Below are 27,261 nucleotides of genomic sequence, written 5' to 3'. Positions count from 1 at the left end.
AATCAGGATCACAAGAATTTTGCCAAGAACCTGCTGTGAGTGAGGTGTTCGATGTTCATTATTTCAGTTACCCATTACCACAATCATAGTCCTGGTAAATAGATTTAAGCTCCATTTTACAGATGAATATATTTAGGTTTAGATAGGTTAAGTAACTTAAAGGCCCAAAGTTCGTAAGTGGTGGAACCTGGTTTGGAACCTAATTCAACTGACTGCAATCTAAGCACTTTCCACAGAAGCCTGTTTCAGAGATCAGTGAATAACAAAATAACTGATGGATTGATCACTTTAGTGAGTCCTAGGGGTCCTGACTACTTCAGTGCCTTTCCAAATGTCTCTTCCACTTGCAGAACCAGGCTTCCAAGTAATCTCCATACCTTGTCTGTTTCCCTTAGGTGCTATGAAAGTCAAAGATTGGCAGTTCTACCAATGTGATAACATCAGTTCTGAAAATAGCCATGAGGCAAGGGGAAGAGAGAAGGTAAGTCATTGCCTTGCATTCTTCAAAAGCAGGGAAAGAGTAGCAGAAGAGCAAAGCAGAGAAACAAAAGGCAAAAGGAAAGGTAAATTCAAAGGCAATTGAAGATATACTGAAATAGATACATTTGGCTGTAGAATTTAGCTTTTTTTTTTTAACCAATTTCTAGTGAAAAATGAACAAAAGAATTGCTGACACTGAGATAGAATATTGACATTATGGAGGGCTTCAAAAGGAAGTAGAGCAAAGTATGGCTTATTGTTATTTTAATAAAAGAGATATTAACAGATTAAAAGTTTTGAATGCTTAGACTATTGTTAAAAATGTATTAGCACACTTTCTTGAAGCACTTAGTTCTGAGTAAAACCTATTTCTCCCAGTTAAAGCATTCTGAGTTATATTCCTAACTAACTTGCTCATTAGCTTTGCACATTTCTTTTGGTGTCTCAGTGTTATTACCCATGAATGAGATGCTTAGATTAAATGTTCTAATAACAATCACTACCTCTATTGGTTGTTCTCCATATATGTGTAAATTACAACCAAAATATTCCTAGGACTAACCCCCAGCAAATCTTTTGCTTGATACTTTTCTACTTGCACCCCTCTATACCATTATACATATTGCATTTATATTTTAAAATGGCATGTCGTATGATAGGTTTGTACATACATGTCTTACTATAAGCGTGCTGGGACCCATACTAGATGCTTTAAAGTAAGTTTTCTCATTTAATTGGTGCAACACTGTATGAAATCTCTCTCTGGCTCACTCTCTCACACACTATTCAATAAGTTAATGGAAAATGCATTACAAAAAAATTACACACAGTGGCAATTGTGGCATGGAGGGTTGAGCAACCATCTTTGACCCCTGCATGCCATATCAGAGTGCTAGTTCAAGTCCCAGCTGCTGTGCTTCACATTCTTCCCCTGCTAATGTGCCTGAGAAGGCAGTGGAAGATGGCTAAAGTGCTTTAGGACTCTTCCAACCATGTGGGACACCAGGACACAGTTCCTGGCTCCTGGCTCCTGGCTTCAGACCAGCCCAGCTCTGGCTATTGCAGTCAGCTGTGGAGTTTGACAGGCAGAGTTAGACAATGAGAGAGAGACAGAGAGAAAGGTCTTCTTTCTGTTGGTTCACCCCCCAAATGGCTGCCATGGCTGGCACACTGCGCCGATCCAAAGCCATATTTTTTTTAACATATTGAATATTCATTTCTAATATTTCAGTTTGATTTCTCTTCAGAATCTCTATATTACAGGAAAATTTTTCATCCATGTAATCTATGGATTTCTTTAACTCATGAATTTGCTTCTCGTTGCTTCTTAGTAAACCTGTGATCATTCTTTTGAATTCCTTTTCAAGCACTTCAACAATCTCTTAATCTTTGCGTTCTAATATTGAAGTATTGTTGTGTTCCTTTGGGGAGCCATGCTTTCTTACTTATTGTTGTTTCCTATATTTCTGAGTTAATTTTAGGCATTTGTGGATATACTTGTTGGTTTTTTCCACTGGCAAGTTTTATCTTTGAATTATGCCTCTACGGCTTAGTGTAGTGTCTTCTTCTTCAGTGAATACCCAGAGGCATGTTCTGCATGAGGCCAGGGAGCTCTAGTCACTGCTCAAGGGTTGGGGGAGAATCCAGAGTGATACCCAAGTTGGGCATGGTAGACCTCTTCTATTGTGAGTGGGGCAGGGGTAGGGTGTATCATGCCTGTTGGTGTAATCACTACCTCACCTCCTCTCTTCCAAAGTGATTAGTGCCTGTGGTTAGACCACAGTGGGTACAACAGTCACCTGCCCTGTCACATGAACTACACAAAGGATCTGTGCAGTTCTCAGTGTGATCCTAGAACCCTGTGTCCACCCCAGGCAATCAGGAGCTCTGAGCTTCTGACACCTGATACATTGATTGCCCAGATACCCAGCTATACTCCATGCCCTGCTGTGCAGTCCTAGAATTCCCATAGTCATAGAACGCAATTTTCCTACAGTCACAGGGTGCAGAGTATCCCCTCTCAACCCCCTGAGCCTACCCAGCCTGCCCTGTCCACAGAGAAGGTAGAGATGTTCCTAGAACCATTTGCCTGTAGATGCTCTGCCTTGGCAATTTGAGCCCCAGAGCCTGTGATAGGTTGAGAGGATGGGAACACCTCAGAGTTCTAAGTGGGTGCCCAGTCCTCTGTCAACCCTCCCAGCCAGACTCAAAGTCAATGGGAAACATGGATTATTCCCTCTAGTAAAATCTCCTGGTTGGGCACATAAGAGTTACCACAGCCTCTACTGGTGTCAGGATGACCCCTTATCCCCGCCAGTTGCTGGGCACCCTTGTATAGGGATGAGGAAGAAGAAATATGCTTTTCTTTTCCTGGATTATGTGGGTACCCAGCCTCCTGCTGGGGCTCCAGGCTGGACTCAAAGTCAGTGTGGTCCACAAGGTTCTCCCTCAGGCAGCATCACCAGTGACATGGGCTGCTGCATTCTGCTTTCACCTCACTCTCAGAAGCTGATGTCTCCTCTAGCCCCTGGCTGAAGTAGTTGTGTGAGGTGCCCATCTCACAACTGTGGGCACACTCGTTCCGTGCTTCTCCACATTGTCCATATTTTTTCTATAGAATTTCCACTACAAACTTTTCTCCAGCTCTCCCCTGAGAATACACTTCCTCCACTTTTTCCTGCAATCTTCCCCTAGTCAAAACTAGCACATCTTTTCCCTGTTCATCCATCTTGGCATCTAAATTTATCTTTTAATTGTATTTTCACATGAATTTTTTCACTTACTTATGTGTTGTATGTAATTGGGTATATATGAAATATTCCATATCTAATCAATGTGAAAATGAAAATTCAGAGTTTTAGGTTTGGGATTTGACTCTGACTCTATTTAATTCCCAAAAACTGTTCAATCCTTCTTATTTATGGGTTCTTTGACTTTGCTGTACTAAGATTTTATTCTCTGACATCAGACAACAAACAAACCTAGAGTTAGATATGAATTCTTGAAATTCAGATCACTTAATTGTGTCTTACGTTTCTCTTTATTTCAAACACCAAGCACATTTTAGGCTTGTTTGAATTCAAGTGAAAGGACCAAAATAAATTAATGATCATCTTGTTAAAAAGACTTATTTATCTATTTGAAAATCAAAAAGACAGAGAGTGTGAGAGAAACATAGAGATTATCCATCTGCTGATTCACTCCCCAAATGATCATAATGCTCCTGGCTGGGCTAAGCTGAAGCCAGGAGACCAAAACTACATCAGGGTCTCCCACATGGGTGGCAGGGGCCAAAGCACATGGTCAATTTTCTACTGCTCTCCCACTCACATTAATAGGGAGCTGAATCCAAAGTAGAGCAGCCAGGACTGAAATTGGCACCTGATAAGAGTTGCTTAGGCAGCAGCTTAACCCCCTGCACCTCAATGCTGGCCCCTAATATAGGACTTAGAAGACAGAGCACAGGAAAGTATACAGTCAAACCAAAGAAAAGAAGAGGAAATTAGAAATCTAAAAAATATTGTTGGGAATCTACAGGATACTATTAAATAACCAACATTTGGGTTCTAGGAATTCCTGAAGGCATGGAGAGAGAGAAAGGATTAGAAGGCCTTTTAGCGAGATACTAGCAGAAAACTTCCTGGGTTGGGAGAAGGACAGAGACATCCAAGTACAGGAAGCTCATAGAACCCCCAATAAACATGAGCAAAAGAGATCCTCACCACGACACGTTGTAATCAAACTCACCACAGTGAAACATAAAGAAAAGATTCTAAAAAGTGCAGAGAAACATCAGATTACTCTCAGAGGATCTCCAATTAGACTCACAGCAGACTTCTCATCAGAAGCCCTACAGGCTAGGAGGGAATGGCGAGACATAGCCCAGGTACTAAGAGAGAAAAACTGCCAGCCCAGAATATTATATCCTGCAAAGCTCTCCTTTGTGAATGAAGGTGAAATAAAGACCTTTCATAGCAAACAGAAATTGAAAGAATTTTTCGCCACTCGTCCAGTCCTGCAAAAGATGCTTAAGATGTGTTGCACACGGAAACACGGCCATCACTATGAAAGAAGGTAAAGGAAGAAAACCTCCCAGTAAAAGAACATGGAACGTTCAAAGCATATATTAGAAATATCTTTGGGAACATGGCAGGGCAAAGTTAGTACTTATCAATAGTCACATTGAATGTTAATGGCCTCACCTCTCCAGTTAAAAGACACAGACTGCCTAGATGGCTTAAGGAACAAAACCCATCTATTTGCTGCTTACAAGAAACACATCTTTCCAACAAAGATGCATGAAGACTGAAAGTGAAAGGTTGGAAAAAGATATTCCATGCCAACGGAAACCAAAAAAGAGCTGGCGTAGCCATCTTAATATCAGACAAAATAAACTTTAACACAAAAACTGTTAAGAGAGACAAAGAGGGGCACTATATAATGATTAAGGGATCAATTCAACAGGAAGATGTAACTATTATCAATGTATATGCACCTAGTTATAGGGCACCAGTTTATTTAAAAGATATGTTAAGGGCCTTAAAGGGAGACTTAGACTCTGATACAGTAGTATTGGGGGACTTCAATACTCCACTTTCAGAAATAGACAGATCAACCAGATAGAAGATCAGCAAGGAAACAGCAGATTTAATAGACACTATAGCCCAAACAGATCTAACAGATATCTACAGAACTTTTCATCCTACACTTAAAGAATTTACATTCTTCTCAGCAGTACATGGAACCTACTCTAGGATTGACCACATACTAGGCCATAAAGCAAGTCTCAATAAATTCATAAGAATTAGAATCATATGATGCAACTTCTCAGACCACAGTGGAATGAAGCTAGAAATTAGCAACTCAGGAATCCCTAGAGCATATGCAAACACATGGAGACTGAACAACATGCTCTTGAATGAACACTGGGTCATAGAAGAAATCAAAAGAGAAATCAAAAACTGTCTGGAAGTAAATGAGGATAACAACACAACATATCAAAACTTATGGGACAGGGCAAAAGCAGTGTTAAGAGGAAAGTTTATAGCAGTAGGTGCCTACATTAAGAAATTGGAAAGGCACCAAATAAATGAGCTTTCAGTGCATCTCAAGGATCTAGAAAAACTGCAGCAAACCAGACCCAAAACAATAAATTAACTATAGGTCATCCATACGAATACCAATAATAAAAAAGAAATATTTTGTAAAATTTTTGTTTTAATTCATAAAGCAAATGACCTTTCTCCTGAAAACTAAATAAGCTTCTCAGAGAGTAGTAATAGCCTTAGAGAGGCGCAAATATGTTGTTTATATATTTCTAGTTAAGAAATAACAAGTTAAGAAGTAAAATCTAGTATTTTAATGAGTAAATACTGAGATTATATTTACATTCATTTTTATATAATAGTGCCATAATTAATTATTAATGTATTGATATTAATATATTAATTTATCCAGTTCAAAATTAAAGTATTTTAGATGTCATTTTAGTCTAAATAGTAGTTCTCTGATTTCATTAGAGGCAATCTAATGTTTACCTTGATATACAACCAAGTTAAGTTCTATTTAATTGTCATGCTGGAATTATCCTATGCACCTCTATGTCCTGAGTGTACTGTTTGTTATGTATAGTTGTCTACATCAGACAAACTTACAAACTTTAATTGTGGCCATTTAACACAACTAACAGCATGTAGCAGTTTGAATCTTTCCTGACACCAGAAAAGAACACAAATTACAACCCATTTTTAAGTAGTATTATTTAATAGGGAGTTTATTTGCATTTCTTTCTATAAAAAAAACTTTTCCACAGATTGTATTGTGCCTCTTAAAAGTATTACCTTTATTTGTATCATAATACCTAATTGGTCATTTGTGACATGGAACTAATTTCCATAATGTGGCAGCTAAATAGTCATGATTGCACCTGTTGCAGGGCTGGTGCTTTACAGTGGTTTCAGCTTTGGGGAAGACTCAAATAATTTGGTATTTGGGAACCCCCAGCTGAAGGGAAAATGTTTTTTGGAACATTTCAATAATTGTTTCTACAAATATATTATAATCATGCCTTCACTTCCTCAACTCACTTTCACTTTTCAACCCACTAAAATCTTACCCCTCCTGCTGTAAACTATACAGCAGAGAAACACAAGATTACCTTCAAAGGATCTCCAATTAGACACTCAGTGGACTTCTCATCAGAAACCCTACAGGGTAGGAGAGAATGGTGAGATATATTCCAAGTCTTAAGAGAAAAAAACTGTCAAGCCATAATACTATACCTTGAAAAGCTCTCATTTTTGAATGAAGGTGAAACAAAGACCTTTCATTACAAACAGAAGCTAAAAGAATTTGTCACCACCTGTTCAGGCCTGCAGAAGATGCTTAAGGATGTGCTGCACACAGAAACACAGAAACATTGTCATCACTAAGAAGAAGGTAAGGAAGGAAAGCTCCAAGTAAAACTACAAAGGGAATCCAAACTAAAAAATAGGAATATTTATGGAAAAATGTCAGGGCAAAGTCATTGCTTATCAATAGTCACCTTGAATGTAATGTCCTTAACCCTCCGGTTAAAAGACACAGCCTGGCTGAATGGATTTAAAAACAAAACCATCTATTTGCTGCATACAAGAAACACATCTCACCAACAAAGATACATGCAGATTGAAAATGAAAGGATAGAAAAAGATATTCTATGCTAACAGAAACTACAAAAGAGCTGCTGTGGCCATCCTAAGGTTAAATAGACCTTAACACAAAAATTGTTAACAGAGACAAAGAAGGGCCCTATGTAATGAATAAAGGAAGAGGTAACTATTATAAATATATATGCAGCTAATTACAGGGTACCCGGCTATTTAAAAGAAATGTTAAACGATCTAAAGTGAGAAATAGACTCAAATACAATAGTATTAGTGGATTTCAATACCCCCTTTCAGTAATGGACAGATCAACCATATAGAAAATCAGCAAGGAAACAGCAGAGTTAATCAACACTATAGACCAAATGAACCCAACAGACATCAACAAAACTTTTCATCCTACTGTTGCAGAATACATTTTCTCTTACCTGAGCATTGAACCTTCTCTAGGACTGACCACATGCTAGGCTATAAAACAAGTCTCAGGAAATTAAAAAAAAAATCAAAATCATAGTATGCATTTTCTCAGACCACAATGCAGTGAAGCTGGAAACCAGCAATTCAGGAATCCCTAGAACATATGCAAACATATGGAGACTTAACAACATGCTCATGAATGAACAGTGGGTCATAGGAGAAATCAAAAGAGAAATCAAAAAATTTCTAAAAACAAATGAAGATGACAATACAACATATCAAATCTTATGGGGTACAGCAAAAGCAGTGTTAAGAGGAAAGTTTATAGTAGTTGGTGCCTACATCAAGAAATTGGAAAGGTACCAAATAAATGAGCTATAAATGCATCTCATGGATCTAGAAAACAACAGCAAACCAAACCAAAAACTAGTAGCAGAAAAGAAATAATTAAAATTTGAAAAGAAATCAACAAAATTGAAACAAAAAATAGAAAAGATCAGCAAAACAAGAGCTGATTTTTTTGAAAAAAAAAAAAAACAAATTGACAAACCATTGGCCCAACTAATGAAAAAAAAGAGAAAGAAGACTCCAATCAATAAAGTTAGAGATGAAAAAGGAAATGTAACAGCAGACACCACAGAAATAAAAAGAATCATCAGAAATTACTATAAAGAGCTGTATTCCAACAAACTGGAAAACTAGAACAAATGGATAGATTCACAGACACATACAAACTAATCAAATTGAACCATGAAGACACAGAAAACCTAAGCAGACCCATTACCAGGTCACAAATTGAATCAGTAATAAAGATCCTCCCAACAGGACCGGATGGCTTCACTGCTGAATTATACCAGACATTTAAGGAAAAAATAACTCCACTTCTTAAGTTATTCAAAACAATTGAAATCAAGGGAATCCTCCCAAATTCTTTCTATGAAGCCAGCATCACCTTAATTCCTAAACTTGAAAAAGATGCAACAGAGAAAGAGAACTACAGACCAATTTCCCTGATGAAAATAGATGTAAAAATCCTCAACAAAATTCTGGCCAATGGAATCCAGCAATACATCAGAAAGATCACTCATCCAGACCAATTATGCAAGGATGGTTCACATTTGCAAATCAATCAATGTGATACATCATACTGAAGAACAAAACTGAAGAACAAAAACTAAATGATTATCTCAATAGATGCAGAGAGCATTTGATAAAATAAAACACCCTTTCATGATGAAAACTCTAATCAAACTGGGTATAGAAGGAATATTCCTCAACACACTCAAGTAATTTATGACAAATCCACAACCAGCATCCTATTGAATGGGGAAAAGTTGGAAGCATTCCCACTGAGGTCTGGAACCAGACAGGGATGCCCACTCTCACCATCACTATTCAATGTAGTCCTGGAAGTTTTACCCAGAGCCATTAGGCAAGAAAAAGAAATCAAATGGATTTAAATTGTGAAGGAGGAAGTGAAACTATTCCTATTTGCAGATAACATGATTTTATATATAGGGGATCCAAAAGACCACCAAGAGACTATTGGAACTCATGGAAGAGTTTGCTAAAGTAACAGGATATCAAATCAATACATACACACACACACAAAAAATAGCCTTTGTAAACACAGACAGTGCCAAGGCTAAGAATGAACTTCTAAGATCAAGCCCTTCACAATAGCTACAAAACAATTAAATACTTTGGAATAACCTTAACCAAGGATGTTAAAGATCTCTACGATGAGAATTATAAAACATTAAAGAAAGAAATAGAAGATCATACAAAAAATTGGAAAAATCTTCCATGTTCATGGATTGGAAGAATCAATATCTTCAAAATGTGCATTCTTCCGAAAGCGATTTACAGATTCAATGCAGTACCAATCCAGATACCAAAGACATTCTTCTCAGATCTAGAAAAAATGATGCTGAAATGCATATGGAAATACAGGCGACCTTGAATAGCTAAAGCAATCTTACACAACAAAAGCAAAACCAGAGCAATCACAATACCAGATTTCAAGACATACTAGACAGTTATAATCAAAATAGCCTTGTGCTGATACAAAAACAGATAGATAGACCAATGGAACAGAATAGAAACACCAGAAATCAATCCAAGCATCTACAACCAACTTACATTTGACCAAAAAGCTAAAACCAGTCCCTGGAGCAAGGACAGTCTTCAACAAATGGTGCTGGGAAAACTGGATTTCCACATGCAGGAGTATGAAACAGGAGTTGTGCCTTACACCTTACATGAAAATTCATTCAAAATGGATTAAAGACCTAAATCTGTGACCTGATACCATCAAGTTACTAGAGAACATTGGAGAAACCCTATTTTTGCACAGGCAAAGAGTTCTTAGACAAGACTCCAGTAGCACAGGCAATCAAAGCCAAAATCAACAAATGGGAGAACATCAACTTGATAAGCTTATGTACTGCAAAAGAAACAGTCAGGAGAGTGAAAAGGCAACCGATAGAATGGGAGAAATTATTTGCAAACAATGCAACTGATAAATGATCAATAAGCAGAATATCGAGAAATTTTACAACAGCAAAACAAACAACCCATTTAAGAAATGGGCAAAGGACTTAAACAGACATTTTTCAAAAGAGGAAATACAAATGGCCAACAGACACATGAAAAAATGCTCAGGATAACTAGCTGTCAGAGAAATGGAAATCAAAACCACAATGAGGTTTCACCTCACCCCAGTTAGAATGGCTTTTATACAAAAATCAACAAACAACAAATGCTGGCGAGGATGTGGGGGGAAAGATACCCTAATCCACTGTTGGTGGGAATGTAAAATGGTAAAACCACTATGAAAGACAGTTTGGAGATACTTCAGAAATCTAATATAGACCTGTCATATGACCTAGCTATCCCACTCCTGGGAATTTACCCAAGGGAAATGGAATCAGAAAATAAGAGTTATCTGTACTCCCATGTTTATTTCAGCTCAGTTCACAATAGCTAAGACATGCAGTCCACCTAAATGCCCATCAGCCGAAGACTGGATAAAGAAATTACGGGACATGTACTCTGTGGAATACTACACAGCAGTAAAAAAAAAATGAAATCAGGTCATTTGCAACAAAATGGATGAATCTGGAAAGCATCATACTTAGTGAAATAAGCCAGTCCCAAAGGGACAAATACCACATGTTCTCCCTGATCTGTTATAACTAATAGAGTATATAAAAGGAAATCTGTAGTAGTGAAATCAACACTTTGAGAGCAATGACTTGAACAGCCCTTGTCTGACTGTCAAGGAACAGTTTAGTTGTTGTTTTTCTAATGAAGAATGGGACTGGGTATTGGAGAGGGAGTGGCGGTGGGATCACTATATTCCTAAAGTTGTACTTACAAAATTTGTACTCATGAAATAAATGGTTTATTTGGGGGGAGGGGAAGAAGTGATAACAGCTACAGCAGTTGACTTGAAAGAAGATAACGTGCTGTACCTCACACCAATCAGCTGGAAGTCCTGAAGAACAAAAACTGAGGTTTCCTAGAGAAGGAAAAATGTCTCAAGACTCCAGCATCAGTTTCTACCTGAGTTTCTGACTTTCTGGCCTGTAAACTGACTCACTGTAAAAATTTCAGACTTGCCATTCCTATATGTTTCAGAATGCTAGTCCCTGCAATCCACATGAACCAATAATTTGAGATAAACATCTTAAAAGCATATACTTACACATACAAATATACATATACATCATGGCAGGTCTATTTCTCCAAAGAGCTCTGGTGACAAACCCCTTTTTCATTAAAAAAAAAAGTTTTATTTATTTGACAGTTAAAAAGAGAGTTCCTATCAACTAGTTCTCCTCAAGTGCCTATGGTGGCCAGTGCGGGGCTGGGCCCAAACTGAGAACTGGGAATTCAGCCCAGGTCTCCGACATGGGTGGCAAGAATCCAATCATCACCTTTGCCTCCCATGCTCTGCATTAACAGGAAGCTAGAGTCAAGAACCGGTCAGACATCAAACCCAAGTACTCCAATATAGGACCCAAGCATCTTAACCACTTAACCCTACACTAAGTAGAGAGTTCACTGACCACTGTGAAAAAAAGAAAAAAATATATTGTTCCTCAATAAGAAAATGGATGCAACTAGAAACCATTATGCTTAATGAAATATGTCAGTCACAAAAGACAAATACCATATATTTTCTTGATCTGTGGTAACTAATAGAGTACCTAAAATGTAGTCTATAGCAGTGAAACTGACACTTTGAACAACCTTCCACTTTTCAACTATATCTATAGTGTCTTTGACTTCAGAATATCACACTATTTTATCTGAACTCTTTTTTTTCTTTTTTTTTTTTTTTTTTTTGACAGGCAGAGTGGACAGTAAGAGAGACAGAGAGAAAGGTCTTCCTTTTGCCGTTGGTTCACCCTCCAATGGCCGCCGCGGCCAGCGCGCTGCGGCTGGCGCACCGCGCTGATCCGAAGGCAGGAGCCAGGTGCTTCTCCTGGTCTCCCATGGGGTGCAGGGCCCAAGCACTTGGGCCATCCTCCACTGCACTCCCTGGCCACAGCAGAGAGCTGGCCTGGAAGAGGGGCAACCGGGACAGAACCCGGCGCCCCGACCGGGACTAGAACCCAGTGTGCCAGTGCCGCAAGGCGGAGGATTAGCCTAGTGAGCCACGGCGCTGGCCTATCTGAACTCTTAATCACATTTCTAATTACTAGATAGTTGTGTATACTAAAAAAGAGCAAGACTTCCTTACTCTTCTTCACTCTGGCTTCCTGTGTTGTCATGTGATCACTTTTTTTTTTTTTTTGAAAGGCAGAGTGGACAGTGAGAGAGAGACAGAGAGAGAGAAAGGTCTTCCTTTGCTGTTGGTTCACCCTCCAACGGCCGCCGCGGCCAGCTCGCTGTGGCCAGCGCACTGCGCTGATCCAAAGGCAGGAGCCAGGTACTTATCCTGGTCTCCCATGGGGTGCAGGGCCCAAGCACTTGGGCCATCCTACACTGTACTCCTGGACCACAGCAGAGAGCTGGCCTGGAAGAGGAGCAACCAGGACAGAATCTGGCACCCCGACTGAGACTAGAACCTAGGGTGCCGGTGCCGCAGGCGGAGGATCAGCCTATTGAGCTGCGGCGCCAGCCCATGTGATCACTCTTACACACTCCCACCAGATGTCATCAGTGTGATGTCATGTAGCTGGGTGGTTGGTGGGCCCCAGGCAGAGCTGGCACTATGTTGTTTGTACTTCAACCTCCAAAACTATGAACTAAGTAAACCTCTTTTTAGAAAGTACCCAGCTGGGGCCGGCGCCGTGGCTCACTTGGTTAATCCTCTGCCTGCGGTGCCGGCATCCCATATGGGCGCCGGGGTCTAGTCTTGGTTGCTCCTCTTCCAGTCCAGCTCTCTGCTGTGGCCCGGGAAGGCAGTGGAGGATGGCCCAAGTGCTTGGGCTCTTCACCCGCATGGGAGACCAGGAGGAAGCACCTGGCTCCTGACTTCAGATCAGCGCAGCGTGCTGGCCACAGCACACCAGCCATAGCGGCCATTTGGGGAGTGAACAAACGGAAGGAAGACCTTCCTGTCTGTCTGTCTCTCTCTCTCACTGTCCATCTCTGCCTATCAAAAAAAATAAATAAAAAAAGAATTGTATCTGTGAACTACACTGAATCTGTTCTCTGTAGTAACATCAATTAACCTGAGAATTGTGTTTAGTAATTGTCATGTATTTGCTATGACCCTGAGAATCTAATGTATTAATAAATTCCTTAGGGGCCAGTGCTGTGAGTTAGTAGACTAAGCCTCCGCCTGTGGCACCAGCATCCAATATGGGCGCCAGTTTGTGTCTAGCTGTTCCTCTTCTGATACAGTTCTCTGCTGTGGCCTGGGAAATCAGAGGAAGATGGCCCAAGTACTTGGGCCCCTGCATCTTCATGGGATACCCAGAAGAAGCTCCTGGCTTCCGGCTTCACATCAGCCCAGTTCCAGCCATTATGGCCATTTGGGGAGTGAACCAGTAGATAAAAGATCTTTCTCTCTGTCTCCCTCTCTTTGTCTATAACTCTACCTCTCAAATAAATCAATAAAATCTTTTAAAATTATAATAATAAATTCCTTAGAAAAAGAAGAAGAAGGATAAGAAACAAGGGTTGAAATCCAAAGAGAAGAAGTGGACCCTACAGGGGAAAGAATGAAGAGAAGAGCAAAAGACTGTGGGTTAAGCTCACAGTAAGGTGAAAGAGGGAGAGAACTCTCAAGGATATTAGAGGTTTCTTAAAATCAAATGCAGAGACTTTATTATAAAAAGTTCAGTTATACCTTCCTTAAGCCAAGGAAAATGAGGAATATGGATGGTCTGAATTCTGTGATTAGGAGAATGTGCTAGTTACCTAGAAACAAATTAACACACTGCTTCAAACAAGAGAAACTTGTTCTTTCAAAGTTGTGAGCGACACAAGTCTGAAACCAAGATGTCAACAAGGACCTGTTCCTTCCAAAGACTCTAGGGAAGAATCTTTTCCTGCCTCATAGCTGCAAGGAGTCTGTGGCATTCTATGACCATCAGCTACACTACTGCGATTTCCACCTCTTTCTTCAGACATCCATGTTCCCTCCGTGTGTGTCTGTGTCTCCATGACTGACTTTGCCTCTTCTTATTAGGACACTGGGCCCACTCTAATCCTGTATGGCCTCATTTTAACTTGGTTATATCTGTGAAGACCCTATTTACAAATAAGGTTACATTCACAGTTTCTGGGTGGGCATGAACTTTTAAGGGACACTGTTCAATTCAGTATAAAGAAATTTAGTTACTTCAGAGTTGTGATGAAGTGGGATCATGGGTGGAAGGAAGGGTAGGGTGGTAAGTATCACTGTGTTCCTGAATCTGTATATATAAAATACATGAAATTTGTATACCTTAAATAAAGTTGTTTTTACAAAAAAGATATGGAAAAAAGAGAACCTTATAAACTGTGGTGGGAATGTAAATTAATATAGCCATAATGGAAAATATTATGGAGATATATAAAAAAAAAATAGAATTAACATATGATCCAGCAATTCCACTATTAGCTATATATCCAATAGAAATAAAGTCAGTATATTAAAAAAAAAAAAACATTTAAAAAGGAATGAATTAGTGAAACTTAAATAAAATAACTGGGGGGATTTGATAGTAGAAGAAAAAAAATAGGATTGTAGTGAGTTTTTTTTTTTTTAAGGTTCTTATTTATTTATTTGAGAGAGAGAGTCACAGACAGAGAAAGGTCTTCCATCCACTAGTTCACTCCCCAAACCACTGAAACGGCTAGAGCTGAGCTGATCCAAAGCCAGGAGCTGGGAGCTTCTTCCAGGTCTCCCAAGCACTTGAGCCATCTTCTACTGCTTTCCCAGGCCATTAGCAGAGAGCTGGATCAAAAGAGGAGCACCGGGGACATGAACCGGTGCCCATATGGGTTGCTGGTGTCAAAGGTAGAGGCTCAGGAAGCTTAACCACCGTGCAGGCCCCAAGATTGTAGTTTAAGGCAAAAACCATGAGAAAGATAGTTATGTGCAGAGGTAAAGATTGTCCTAGTCCATGTTGTGCTACTGTAACAAAATCCCTGATGCTGGTGTGTGACCAGTTCCTCTTCACTGTGTCACAGCATGGTAGAGAAGTAGAAACATAAATGTCTGAGTGCCGGAGAGGGCCATGTGTGAGCAATGAAGTAAGAGAGATTCAGAAGAGTAACCAGGCCTGCTTATATCAACCTACTTTCTGAGGACTTCCCTGGAGAGCAAGAATGCACTCCCACAAGAAAGTTATTGATCCTTCTTAAAGATTTAACCTCCTCTCAGTAGGCCCCACTCCTTTTGGTACCACTATCTCAGTCATGCCACACTGGGCCCAGGCATCCAGTATATGAACCCGTGAGGGAGAAACCATATCTAAACTATACCAAGAGAAATTCAGAACCATAGATATAAACATGGGTGTTGATATTCAAGAAGTTATACGGGGCCGGCGCCGTGGCTCAATAGGCTAATCCTCCACCTTGCGGCGCCGGCACACCGGGTTCTAGTCCCGGTTGGGGCGCCGGATTCTGTCCCGGTTGCCCCTCTTCCAGGCCAGCTCTCTGCTATGGCCAGGGAGTGCAGTGGAGGATGGCCCAGGTGCTTGGGCCCTGCACCCCATGGGAGACCAGGAAAAGCACCTGGCTCCTGGCTCCTGCCAGGATCAGCGCGGTGCGCCGGCTGCAGCGGCGGCCATTGGAGGGTGAACCAACGGCAAAGGAAGACCTTTCTCTCTCTGTCTCTCTCTCTCTCACTGTCCACTCTGCCTGTCAAAAAAAAAAAAAAAAAAAAAAAAAAAAAAAAAAAAAAAAAGAAGTTATACAACCAACGCATAATTTTAGGCAAAAGCAAGGTGGTAGATGGGAAGCTTATCAAGTACCTTCTTTAGTTGGAAAAGAGATAGCACAACTGTTCCTTGGGGATAAGAGGACAGACTGCATTTTGCAGTTCATGAAACAAATATCTGTTATTAATCACACATTCTTTAGTTTCCAGCTTAGCATTTTATCTGATTTTAGTAACATATTTCTCAAATTCTTTTTAAAAGCAAATCCTAAAAGAATTACTTATAATTAGAATTGACTACAACCAACATATTATGTTTAGTAATTTTACAAATTTTGTTTTATAATTTTCTAGAGAAAATATTACTTTAGGTACACATGGGAACGTGTATCTAGAGTAGTTGGAACCATTGATTTCATACTCTTAAAAATAAGTATATTGAAAAGTGGCTCTTTTAACAAAGGTACTTTATTGACTGGATCCTAGCTTAAGGCAAAATGTGTTTGTCTTTGATGGCATGTGTATTTCAAAGCTTTGACAATCTTACAATGCAATTTCATGTTCTTCCTTAGCATGATTAGGTTCATTGTGGCATCACCCTTTGTGGCAATCTTCATGAGAGGAAACAGCACCTAGTAAGTGAAATTTCCTTTTGTTTTTTTTTTTTTTTTAATTTGAGAATGAATGTTTAATAGAACCATTCAAACATAGAGTTAAGTCAAGAAATAGCAAGCTGCAAATGATTATAGGTATTCAGAGCAATAATAGATAGCCACTCATTTGGAAAATTTTAAAGGGAGTCTGTTTAAAATGAAGGCAATATTTGTGTAAATGCTATTTATTTGTTTATTTATATAAAGAACAGATTTCAAGTAGTTCATAGTTACAATCCTAATAAAATAACTATACTTCCCTCCCTACCTCTCTCTCCCTTCCTTCCTTTTTTTTTCCTTTAACTTTTGTGATAATATTTTTATTTTATAATCACAGGCTTAGTAGTCCACTAAACAAAGATATCAACAAGTTAAAAGTAGAAAGAATGTTGTTCAACAGGAATATAGACAAGGTCTATAAACAATAATCAGGCCAGCGCTGCAGCTCACTAGGCTAATCCTCCGCCTGCGGCGCTGGCACTCCTGATCCAGTCCCAGTCGGGGTGCCGGATTGTCTCGGTTGCTCCTCTTCCAGTCCAGCTCTCTGCTGTGGCCTGGGAAGGCAGTGGAGGATGGGCCAGGTCTTTGGGCCCTGCACCCACATGGGAGAGCAGGAGAAGTACCTGGCTCATGGCTTCGGATCAGTGCAGTGTGCTGGCCGAAGCGGCCATTTGGGGGGTAAACCAATAGAAGGAAGACCTTTCTCTCTGTCTCTCTCTCTCACTAACTCTGCCTGTCAAAAAAAAATAATAATCAAATTCCAAAATGTCAATTTCACTAATATATATTAAATTTTTTTGATATTCTGTATATTAGCTACCATAAATCAGAGATGTGATATTTGTCTTTTGGAGACTGACATTTCACTAAACACAATGGTCTCAAGTTGCATCCATTTTGTTGCAAAAGACAAGATCTTGTAATTTTTTATGACTGAATATAAACTGGTACAACCATTATGAAAGACAGCCTGGAGTTTCCTCAGAAATCTAAAAATAGATTTACCATGTGATTCAGCCATTCCACTCCTGGAAATATACCCAAAGGAAATGTAATCAGCATATGAAAGAGTTACTTGTACCCCCATGTCTATAGCAGCTCAGTTAGGTCACAGTCACTAATATATGGGATTAACCTGATGTCCATCAGTTGATAACTGGATAAGGAAAATGTGGGATATATACAGAGTGAAGTTTCTTGATAATGAAATTACTTTATTACTATGAGTCCTGTTTTATTTTTATTCCATTATGCAAATCAATGAATTAATATATATCCATAGAGATTAAATACATTCAGATTCTATATTTAAATATAGAATTTTTCTTTCTAGCTTTTTATTTTACAAATTTGCCCAACAATTTTTTTTACTTAATAATAGCTGGAGTGAATGGACTGTTTTCACACTGTTGAGCTTTGTTAAGTAACAATAGATTGAAACCAAAATTTAATAGAAAAGAATAGAGCTTTTAACATAGTACCTGACTCATATTTTGCAATATTAACATTCATTTACATTGTATTTAGAGTTGTAAGAGACCACAGAGGTCATCAATTTGTACCATTTTTCAGATAAAGAACTGCTGGGATAATAAAGCAGACTGGGATAATAAAGCAGAGATAACCAGAAATGTCTATAGGGTCTATGTCACATCATTTCCTCCCTTTCTGATTTGGTTGTTGTCTTTTTATTTCTTTCTAGTTCAGTCCTTCTAAAAAGTTATTAATTTTCAAAGCCTTTGCTTCATTGGCTTTTACCTTCTTTTGCTTGTTCATTTTCTATTTTAATGACATACCATTGTTTTTTATTCTTGCCCTACTTTTCTTTACTTCTAGTTTCATTTTCTTCTTTTTCTGTTTTCCTAAGGTGTGTGATTAGGTCATTAAAGTTTTCTTTTTTTAATATAACCATGAAGTGCCATAAATTTCCCTCTAACCACTGCTTTATCAATGAAACTTTGATATTTTAATTTTCATTTGATTCAAAATATTTCTTCTGTGGCCCATGATTGTTAGCATGTGTTTTGTTTCATTTCCAAATATTTAGAGATGTTTTTGTAGATATCTTTCTGTTATTAATTTCTAGTTTAATACCATTTTGATCAGAGAATTACTTTACTTGATTTTATTTTTTAAATTTCTTTATGACTTGTTTTCTGGCCAGAAATATGTGGGGTTTTCTTTGGTGGGGTGGGCACTATTCCACTAGCAATTGAAAAAAATGGATATTCTTCTGCTGTTTGGTAGATTGTTCTATATGTGTCAGTTCAGTAAAGTTGGTTGATAGTGTTATTTAGGTCTCCCATATTTTTAATGAGTTTTTCTCTTGCTGAGGAGAATTAATAGAGTATCCAACTGTAATTGTGTATTTGTTTATTTTTGCTTCTGGTTCTATTAGTTTTAGATTTGAAGCCCTACTATTAGATAAATGCATATTAAGATTGTCATAGTTTTTGAATAATTGACAACCTTATCATTGTTAAGAGTCCCTCTTTATATCTAATATATACCATTATCTCTTTTTTAAAAAAGATTTATTTATTTATTTGAAAGCCAGAGTTACAGAGACGCAGAGGCAGAGAGAGAGAGAAATCTTCCATTCCGCTGGTTCATTCCCCAAATGGCCGCAATAACTGGAGCTGCACTGATCCAAAGACAGAAGCCAGGAGCTTCCTCCAGTCTTCCATCCAGTTGCAGGGGACCAAGCACTTGGGCCATCCTCTACTGCTTTCCTAGGCCATAGCACAGAGCTGGATCAGAAATGGAGCCTCAGGGACTAGAATTGGCACCCATATGGCTACAGGCAGCAGCTTTACTCGCTATGCCACAGCGCTGGCCCCCTAGTATATACCTTTTTCTAACATCTACCTTAACTGATACTAATATAGATACTACTCTTGTCTTTTGGTGGCAATTACAGGGTATATCTTTTTAAAAACGTATTCATTTGAAGAGCTGGCGCTTCAAATGGTGGCATAGTGGGTAAAGCTGTTGCCTGCAGTGTCAGCTCCTCATATGGGATCTGGTTTGAGTCCTTGCTGTTCCACTTCTGATCCAGATCTCTGCTATGGCCTGGGAAAGCAGTAGAAGATGGTTCAAGTCCTTGGGCCCTGCACACATGTGGGAGACCTGAAAGAAACTGCTGACTCCTGGCTTCAGGCTGGTGCAGCTCCAATCATTGTGGCTATCTGGGGAGTGAACCAGAGGATGGAAGACCTTTCTTTCTCTGTCTGCCTCTGCCTCTCTGTAACTCTGCCCTTCAAATAAATAAATGAATAAATAAATGTATTCATTCGAAAGGCAGAGAGAGAGAATGAGAGAGATATCTTTCATCTACTGAGTCAATCCCCAAATGCCTGCCATAGCAAGAGCTAGGCCACACTGAAGCTGGGAGCCTAGAATTCAGTGTCTCCCCCATAGGTGGCAGGGAACCAAGTACTTGGGTCATCATCTTCTGCCTCTGAGGGGGTACATTAGTGGGAAACTGGAATCAGAAGTGGAGCTAGGAGTCATACACAAGCAGTCCTATTTGGGATGCATATATCCCAAGCCAAGTCATAATCACTGTGCCAAATACCCACCTTTTACAAGGATATATCTTTTTTATCTTTGTAATTTTAAATAATCTATGTCTCCGAATTTAGTTTGAATTTCTTACAATGTATGGTTGAATTATGCTTTATACAAAACCAATCACATGTCTACTTTTTAATGATAGTGTTTATACTATTTACACTTAGTATATTTATTGATAGTACTTGGTCTATCATTTTACCACTTTGTATTTATCTCATCTGATCTTTCCTCCTTTTTCTCTTTGTTTTAAGCAACATATTAATTAGGCATTTTAATCTACAACTGGTTGATATTTTAGTTGTTGATTTAGATTTTGCAACATATATCTTTAATGTATCTCAGTTTATGTACAAATAGAGTTTGGATTATAATACCTATTTCGTGAAATAATTACAGAAAACTTCCCCAGTTTGGAGGAAGGAAGGTACATCCAAGTGCAGGAAGCACATAGAGCTCCTAGTAGACATGATCAGAAAAGATCCTCCCCATGATACATTGTTTTCAGACTTTCCACAGTAAAACATAAAGATTCTAAAGTGTGCATGAGAGAAATGCCTGATTACTTTCAAAGGGTCTCTAAATAGAGTCACAGCTGACACAGATATAGAGAAATTACCCCAAATTTATCTCTTCAAAAATAATTGTCCTTTAAAATTTTTATGTCTTTCCTTCTGGGATGATATTTATATATGAAAGTACTTCAAAAATTTCCTGGAGGGGCTGGCGTTGTGGCACAGAGGAATAAGGTACCACTTGTGATGCCGATATCCTATACCCAAGTTCCAGTTTGAGTCTCCACAGCTCTGCTTCTGTTCCAGCTCCCTGCTCATGCAAATGAGAAAGCAGTTGAAGATGACACAAGTACTTAGACCCCTGTCACCCATCTGGGAAACCTAGATGGAGTTTCAAGCTCCAGGCTTCAGCCTGGACCAGCCCCAGGTGTTGCAGCCATTTGGGTGTTGAATTAATGGATGCAAAATATCTCTGTCTCCCTGTTTCTCCCTCTCTCTCACTCAGCCTTTCAAATAAGTAATGCTTAAAAAAAATCTAGTATTTGGTAATAAGTAAAAATTTATTGGTTGAATGAATAAATGAACTGATGAGGTATCTGAGTGAAATCTGAAGGAGAATTAAATTTATTTAAGAGGTGTGATAATAATCCTGGCAAAGAGAACAGTGTATGCAAAAATTATGGAACTATATGATTCTACCCCACTAATAGTTTTATTAGATTTCCATATGAAGTACTCTGTCAAGTGTGCACTTTGCTTCTTTTTGGTGCATTTCTTGTGAACCTGTCTGCATGTAGAAACTTCCTACATTATTTGTATATGTTTGTATATATTAGCCAATTGTATATGTTAGCACAGAAACTTCTCTGTTGTTTTACCTTCTTTTAAATAATATATTTGCAAGCAAGCACAACTCTGAAGTCAGGAAAGACAGCATTGTTGTAACAATACAAAGATTAATTCACTTGATCACACTAGGTGGGGAAAAAAAATCACAGATTTTGCCCCATAATAAAATGTATTACCTTGTTCTATTAGTTGTACAGTTAAACCTTCATCAACATATAACAAGCCCTGGAAGTGATTTCTATTGAATGACAAAAGAAATGGAATAAAATTCATTTAAAACTGGTTCACACCAGCTCTCCTGCGTGTACTATTAACTGCTAAGATCAACTCACAAAACATTATTTTGAGGAGAAAGGGTTTAGTGAACCCTAGAAATTGGGTTTGATTTATGCCAGAAAATCTGCCTTTTCACTGCTTGAGATTTCTATGGGAGAAAGCCACAGTCTTTTACCCAATGGTTTCTAAGGAAACCCCTTATAGCACAGCATCTGAAAACCATTTGGTTGTTAATGAGAAATGGTTCTCACGGTGGGAAAGTGTTGGCTGAAAGAAAAGGCTTCTAGATTTGGCAGTCAGTCTGCAAAGTGTTTACTGTTCTACAGTTACGTTTATGAAATTTCTACATAAAGTAAACATTTTTAGATCCTATTTCATAGTCATTCTTGTTTTAAAGTACATTTTTTAAAGAAGCCATAGCAATAGATAAGTTTTTGTGCTAAAAATGTAGATACTTGAACTTGCAAATATATTCAGACAAGTTGCTTTCCAGAGAGTCTGTGTACGCCATTGTATTTTTCAATCTGCTTTGGAATTCCAGCTTTCTAGAATTCATGTATCAGCAAGGAATTATAAGCAAGTTATTTTTCTGAAAATATACCTAAAAATCAGAGTAGATTATTTTGAATATTTTAAAATCTATCTATAAAATCTATTGTTAAATGCCCTGTCAATTGCATTTATTTTAACTCTTTTGAGTTTACCCCAAAAGAAAGTAATTAATTGCAATGCTGTAAGTATAATCCTTTTATAATAATTTCAAGATTCGGTTTTAATAACTAATGAAGAACTAAACCTTATTGTTAAAATATAAATGCTAGATATAGACTATTCCTCTACATGTATCTGTTGAAGTCGGATTCCAAAATAGCCATACCTTTGTTTGCTTGATAAATTTTAATGATTAAACAGATGAAATTCATACAATCATGTTAAATACATTTTTTTTCTGTAGCATAATTCAGAAACATGTATGAATATACAACAGGAATCAAAAAGATGACCATTAGAAATTCAAAAGAAATATTTAGAGATATTTTTTGTCCTGGTAACATTGTGAGTTTCTGAAAAATGAAATATAAATAAATATATAATATTTAGTTCTTGTCATTGGAAAACCCGTTGTTCATCCCTTTGCCATAACTGCCATCAGTCCATCAGCCCCTGAGTATGTTTTCTGCTTTAGATTTTTACACAGGGCAGAGCTGCCAGAAATCTTCTTGTCCTCAGTTGTTTTCCTCATTTGACCCCTACCTCCTTTCTCTTTCTTCTCTGGTGTTTGAACTTCCTCCACTTTGGGCAGCTGCTTTCATTTGCAGCTCTGCTTTGGGCAGGGAAAAAATTCTGCCAATGAAAACAGGAAAAATAAGAAAACAAGAAGGGCCGCAAGTGTTCTGCATGTGCTGAAGCTCTCTAGAGGGCTGTCTGCTTTGGGGTCATCCTACCCATTGGGTAGTAGCCCGAGGAAGGATCTGCTATCGGAGACTAACCCTTGGTGATTAGAAATTGTCTAAGAAACTTTATTTCTCATTTTACAATCAACAAGTTAAGAAATTGTTTGTGTTTAAAGAACTGGAAAGATGACAGTTTATGTTTACTTGTTCCATCCTCTGAGGGCATATGTTCATTCAGTTTGGTCAGGACTATGCTATTGTCGTATTGTCTGGTTACAATAATTTATATAGTACTTTTGACTGGCATTTCAGAAGATGGAATGTGACCTTCTTTTACGCTCTTCCTCATTTTCTACAATACAAAGAAACTCAGAAATTTCTCTATTTAGTTTCCTCAGAGTGTTATATGATAAATATGTATGTGTATGAGAGTATTTCGTAAGTATTAGTTCATGAAGAGAATGAAGAGAACAGCAAGCAAATACATTATAGTTACTGTTGTTATGCCAGTTTGCTTGATTTTTGAGCTTAGTGAGATCCTTTTTAAGTGGCTAAAAAAGAGGAAATATATGATCCTTGTCTTTGTTGATAAAACACCTTAAGGGTTGACTGATGGTAGTATTTGAATGATATGCCCAAAAATAGAAATAATGTTTCCATCTCAGCTCAGTTAGCTTATTCCTACTTCTTGTCTTCTTCCTTTTTCCACAGTATCCACCAGAGCAGCACAGGATGGCTCCCCAGATAAGGCAACAATCAATGGGGCAGCTCAGTCAATAAGGGTAGATCTCTATGTTAGATTAGAAAGGAGTATTTGTCTTTAGTTATGTAACCTACCTTGCATCTCACATGAACACATACACAGCTGAATGAAGAAATTCCTCCCCTTGATCTTATCTGAGTGCTAGTCATTATTGTTATCAGAGCTCAGCATGTGAAGGGCAGGAACCACACAAGAGCTGCAAACAAGTACATGTGAAAAAATAGAGTAACTGTATTTGCTGAGCCAAGATCCATGGAAAGAAGAGAATTATATTTCCTTGTGTTGGAAAAACCATTGAAAATAGTTATAGTCTCAATCTAAATACAATTCAAAATATTTTCATTAATAGCCTATAATGTGCTAGTCTCTTCACTAGTGATTTTGAATACAAAGATAAATGAGATATCTTTCTGATGGAAGAGCTAATGGACAGGACTTATGATAACCTCTCTTCTCAGAATTTGGAGAATTTTAGATATTTTCCCTAGATTTGTGTTTCTTGCACACTGTTACCCTTATTCACTTAACAAAACTGTAATAAATACTATTTGGTGAGGAAAGTGGCAAGTACTAATGATGAGAAAGATAAGAGACCCTGCCTTCTAGAAGGTTCCAGTCTAATAGAGAAGGGCATATAAAAGAAATGATAATATAATTCTTGCATAAATAAGTAAATAATATTATTTCTGAAAAATATCCAACATTTCTGTTAACTGAGAGCAAATAGAGGGCTTTGTATTCCACTTCCACATTTCCAATCCAATATCTTTTCTTTTTTGGAAGATTAGTATTGAATCTTTTTTTCTGAATCTTATAATGAAATTGCTTTTATTTAAACAAAGTATGGTTTTGTGTTCTCTGGATGACTGTCTGAGGCCATCCATGGATATTTAGTTAACATTTAGATCAGGGTTTCTCAGTTTCAACACTATTGGCTTTTGAGGCTGGATAATTATCTGGGCTTTATTGTTTGTTTGGGTTTTTTTTTTTTTTTTTTTTTTTTCAGTTGGAGGGAGGCTAAAAGATGTTTGTTAAAGCACATTTGGGAGCATCCCTGGCCTCTACCCACTAGATGACCGTACTTCCACAGTTGTTACTGCCAAAAATCACAGACATTGCCCCATAACCCCTAGTGGGTAGAATTGCTTGCGGGTCAGAACCACTGCATTTAATCATCTGATTGTTGATTTTAAGCCAATGGGATGGTGCAGTATGACTGTGGTATGGCCTTTCTTCTGACAGGTATTGGTCTTTCATCTGTCATTCTCCTTCATTCTCATATAATCAGTGTGAGGTCTGTGCAAGGTACCAACTAAACACTGATGGGGTGTTCCTTGGCCTGAAGTAACGCATAGTCCCTCAATTTGTGAATCAAGTTGATTCCCCATGATTTGGAATGTGCAAATGCCTTCAGCATCCTAGGCAGCTGTGGTAGATTTCCAAAATACAGTATTGTTATGTAAGAGCAAGATATTCCAAAGCAGTGAACAATTCCCTATAATGTTTATTAACATTTTCATTGAAGAGTTTATCCTTATGGAAATAATGAAATTTGTTGCTGTGTTTTACTATTGGGATGGCTACTTTTTTATGCTTAAGCTTTTTGAATCTTGTATAAACTGACACTTGTGTTATGGTTTTGGAAGATAATAACAGCACCTGTCTTGATGCAAAGAGGTCTTATTGTTTGCACAGCTGTCCGCACTCTGAACATTTGGAGAAGCACATTCAATTTTAAAAGAATAATTGTGTGATGAAATAGATCTTATTATTGTGTAACTGAAGCTCATGTAAGTGTTCAACTTATTGCTGTCAAGTATATAAAAACCTTAAAAAAACTTTAAAGGTAACAAATGATCTGAAATCCTATAATTAAGTGATATGATCCACTGAAAATCAAGTACAGGCACCATATAACATATTATTTAATATTGAATTTGAACTGATTAGAACTTGGTCAACTTATTTTTTTTAAAGATTTATTTTTTTGAGAGAATCCCAGAGAGAGAGAGAGAAGAAGAGATAGAGAGAGGTCTTTCATCTGCTGTTTTACTTTCAAAATGGCCTGGGCCAGGCCAGGAGCCAGGAGCTTCTTCCAAGTCTCCCACAAAGGTAGCAGGGGCCCAAGAACATGGGCCATCCTCCACTGTTTTTCCCAGACCATTAGCAGGAAGCTAGATCAGAAGGGGAGCAGCTCAGACACAAAATGGCACCCGTGTGGGATGCTGGCATTGCACACCGTGGTTTTACCTGCTATGCCACAGCACTGGACCCAAGACAAATTATTCTAAAGTAACAGTAATAAAAGAATTTATCACCAGGAATACAACATTTCTCTGACATCTCTGTAGTCCTTTCTATATATTAAAGGGATTCAGCTGTTAATCCATAAAACTGTGTTAAGAATATTCATATTCCAGCTTCCCACTAATGCAGACCCTGGGAAGCAGCCATGGTAGCTCAAGTAACTGGATTCATATGGCCCATGTGGGAGACCTGGGTTGAGTTTCTAACTCCTGGCTCGGGCACTTGCCTAGCCTCAGTCATTGCAGGCACTGGGGGAGTGAACTAGTAGACGCATCTGTCTGTCTCTGTTTCTCTCTGCCTCTCAAAAAAAAAAAAATCAGAGAATATGAATTTATGGTTTTACATGTGTTTCTAGTAAAAGAAACAAAGCTCTTTTTACTTTTAATATTTCCTTTATTACTGAACTCTTTTCAGTGAAGATTTTTATTATGTAACACAAGCATTAATTTATGTTATATAAATGTTATTTTCTTTAGCCACGATTTATTGAGTGCTTGCCAAATGAAAGGAACTATGCTAAGCACTTTACACACAGTAATACCTTTATTCTAATGATCTCATCAAGAATTACACTAGGAGTTCCAGAACCTTTATCTTAATCTGGGCTTGTCATGCATCAGCGTTCTTGTTTTTAACCACTGTGTCACATGTCCGTTATTAGTATATTCACTATGAAATGAGCACTGAAAGAAATATATGTTTGCTATCTAAGCTGTCTGCTTCCCTAATATGACAATTTAGACTTGTTGGTCTTTGCATTCCAAAAATGCTAGGAGAGTTTTGATTTGTTTGAAATAGAGGCCAATGGTGTATCCTAATCTATTATGATGACCAAGGTAAAGAGAAACGTTTCTGATTTCTAGACTTACTTGAGAGATTTCCCTACTGCTTCAGTCTCTAAACTTGATAGAAAGTCAGATATGTGTGCACACAATCATTGTTTAAATGATAATGACTGTTCTGAAATAGACATACTGTGAATGGTTCAAGATAATTGGCTCTAGTTTTGTTATTGTAATTTATCTAAGCCATATGGCTAAATCAAATTTAATAGGAAGGTT

General features: G+C 38.1%; 1 protein-coding gene across 41 annotated transcripts in view; it reads left to right on the top strand.

Annotated features, from left to right (window-relative positions):
* LOC149125604 (uncharacterized) overlaps window positions 1-27,261 on the top strand; it is a 157,653-nt gene that overhangs the window by 24,206 nt on the left and 106,186 nt on the right. For 18 of the 41 annotated variants that reach the window (XR_016210827.1, XR_016210835.1, XR_016210841.1 and 15 more), the window contains 2 exons: window positions 396-481; window positions 16,443-16,505. Coding sequence is in view for 7 of the 41 variants with exons in the window: in XM_089300274.1 (XP_089156400.1) it covers window positions 401-481 (81 nt within the window). In the remaining 34 variants the exon portion in view is untranslated. The remainder of the gene's footprint in view (window positions 1-395; window positions 482-16,442; window positions 16,506-27,261) is intronic. The other 23 variants (XR_016210844.1, XR_016210840.1, XR_016210850.1 and 20 more) reach the window with 2 other exon arrangements.

This window comes from Oryctolagus cuniculus, chromosome 7 (assembly GCF_051225735.1).
Source record: "Oryctolagus cuniculus isolate XC-2025 breed Fujian yellow rabbit chromosome 7, ASM5122573v1, whole genome shotgun sequence".
Lineage (NCBI taxonomy): Eukaryota > Metazoa > Chordata > Mammalia > Lagomorpha > Leporidae > Oryctolagus > Oryctolagus cuniculus.
The sequence above is the reverse complement of the archived record's forward strand: the minus strand, read 5'-3'. Positions and strand labels throughout refer to the sequence as shown.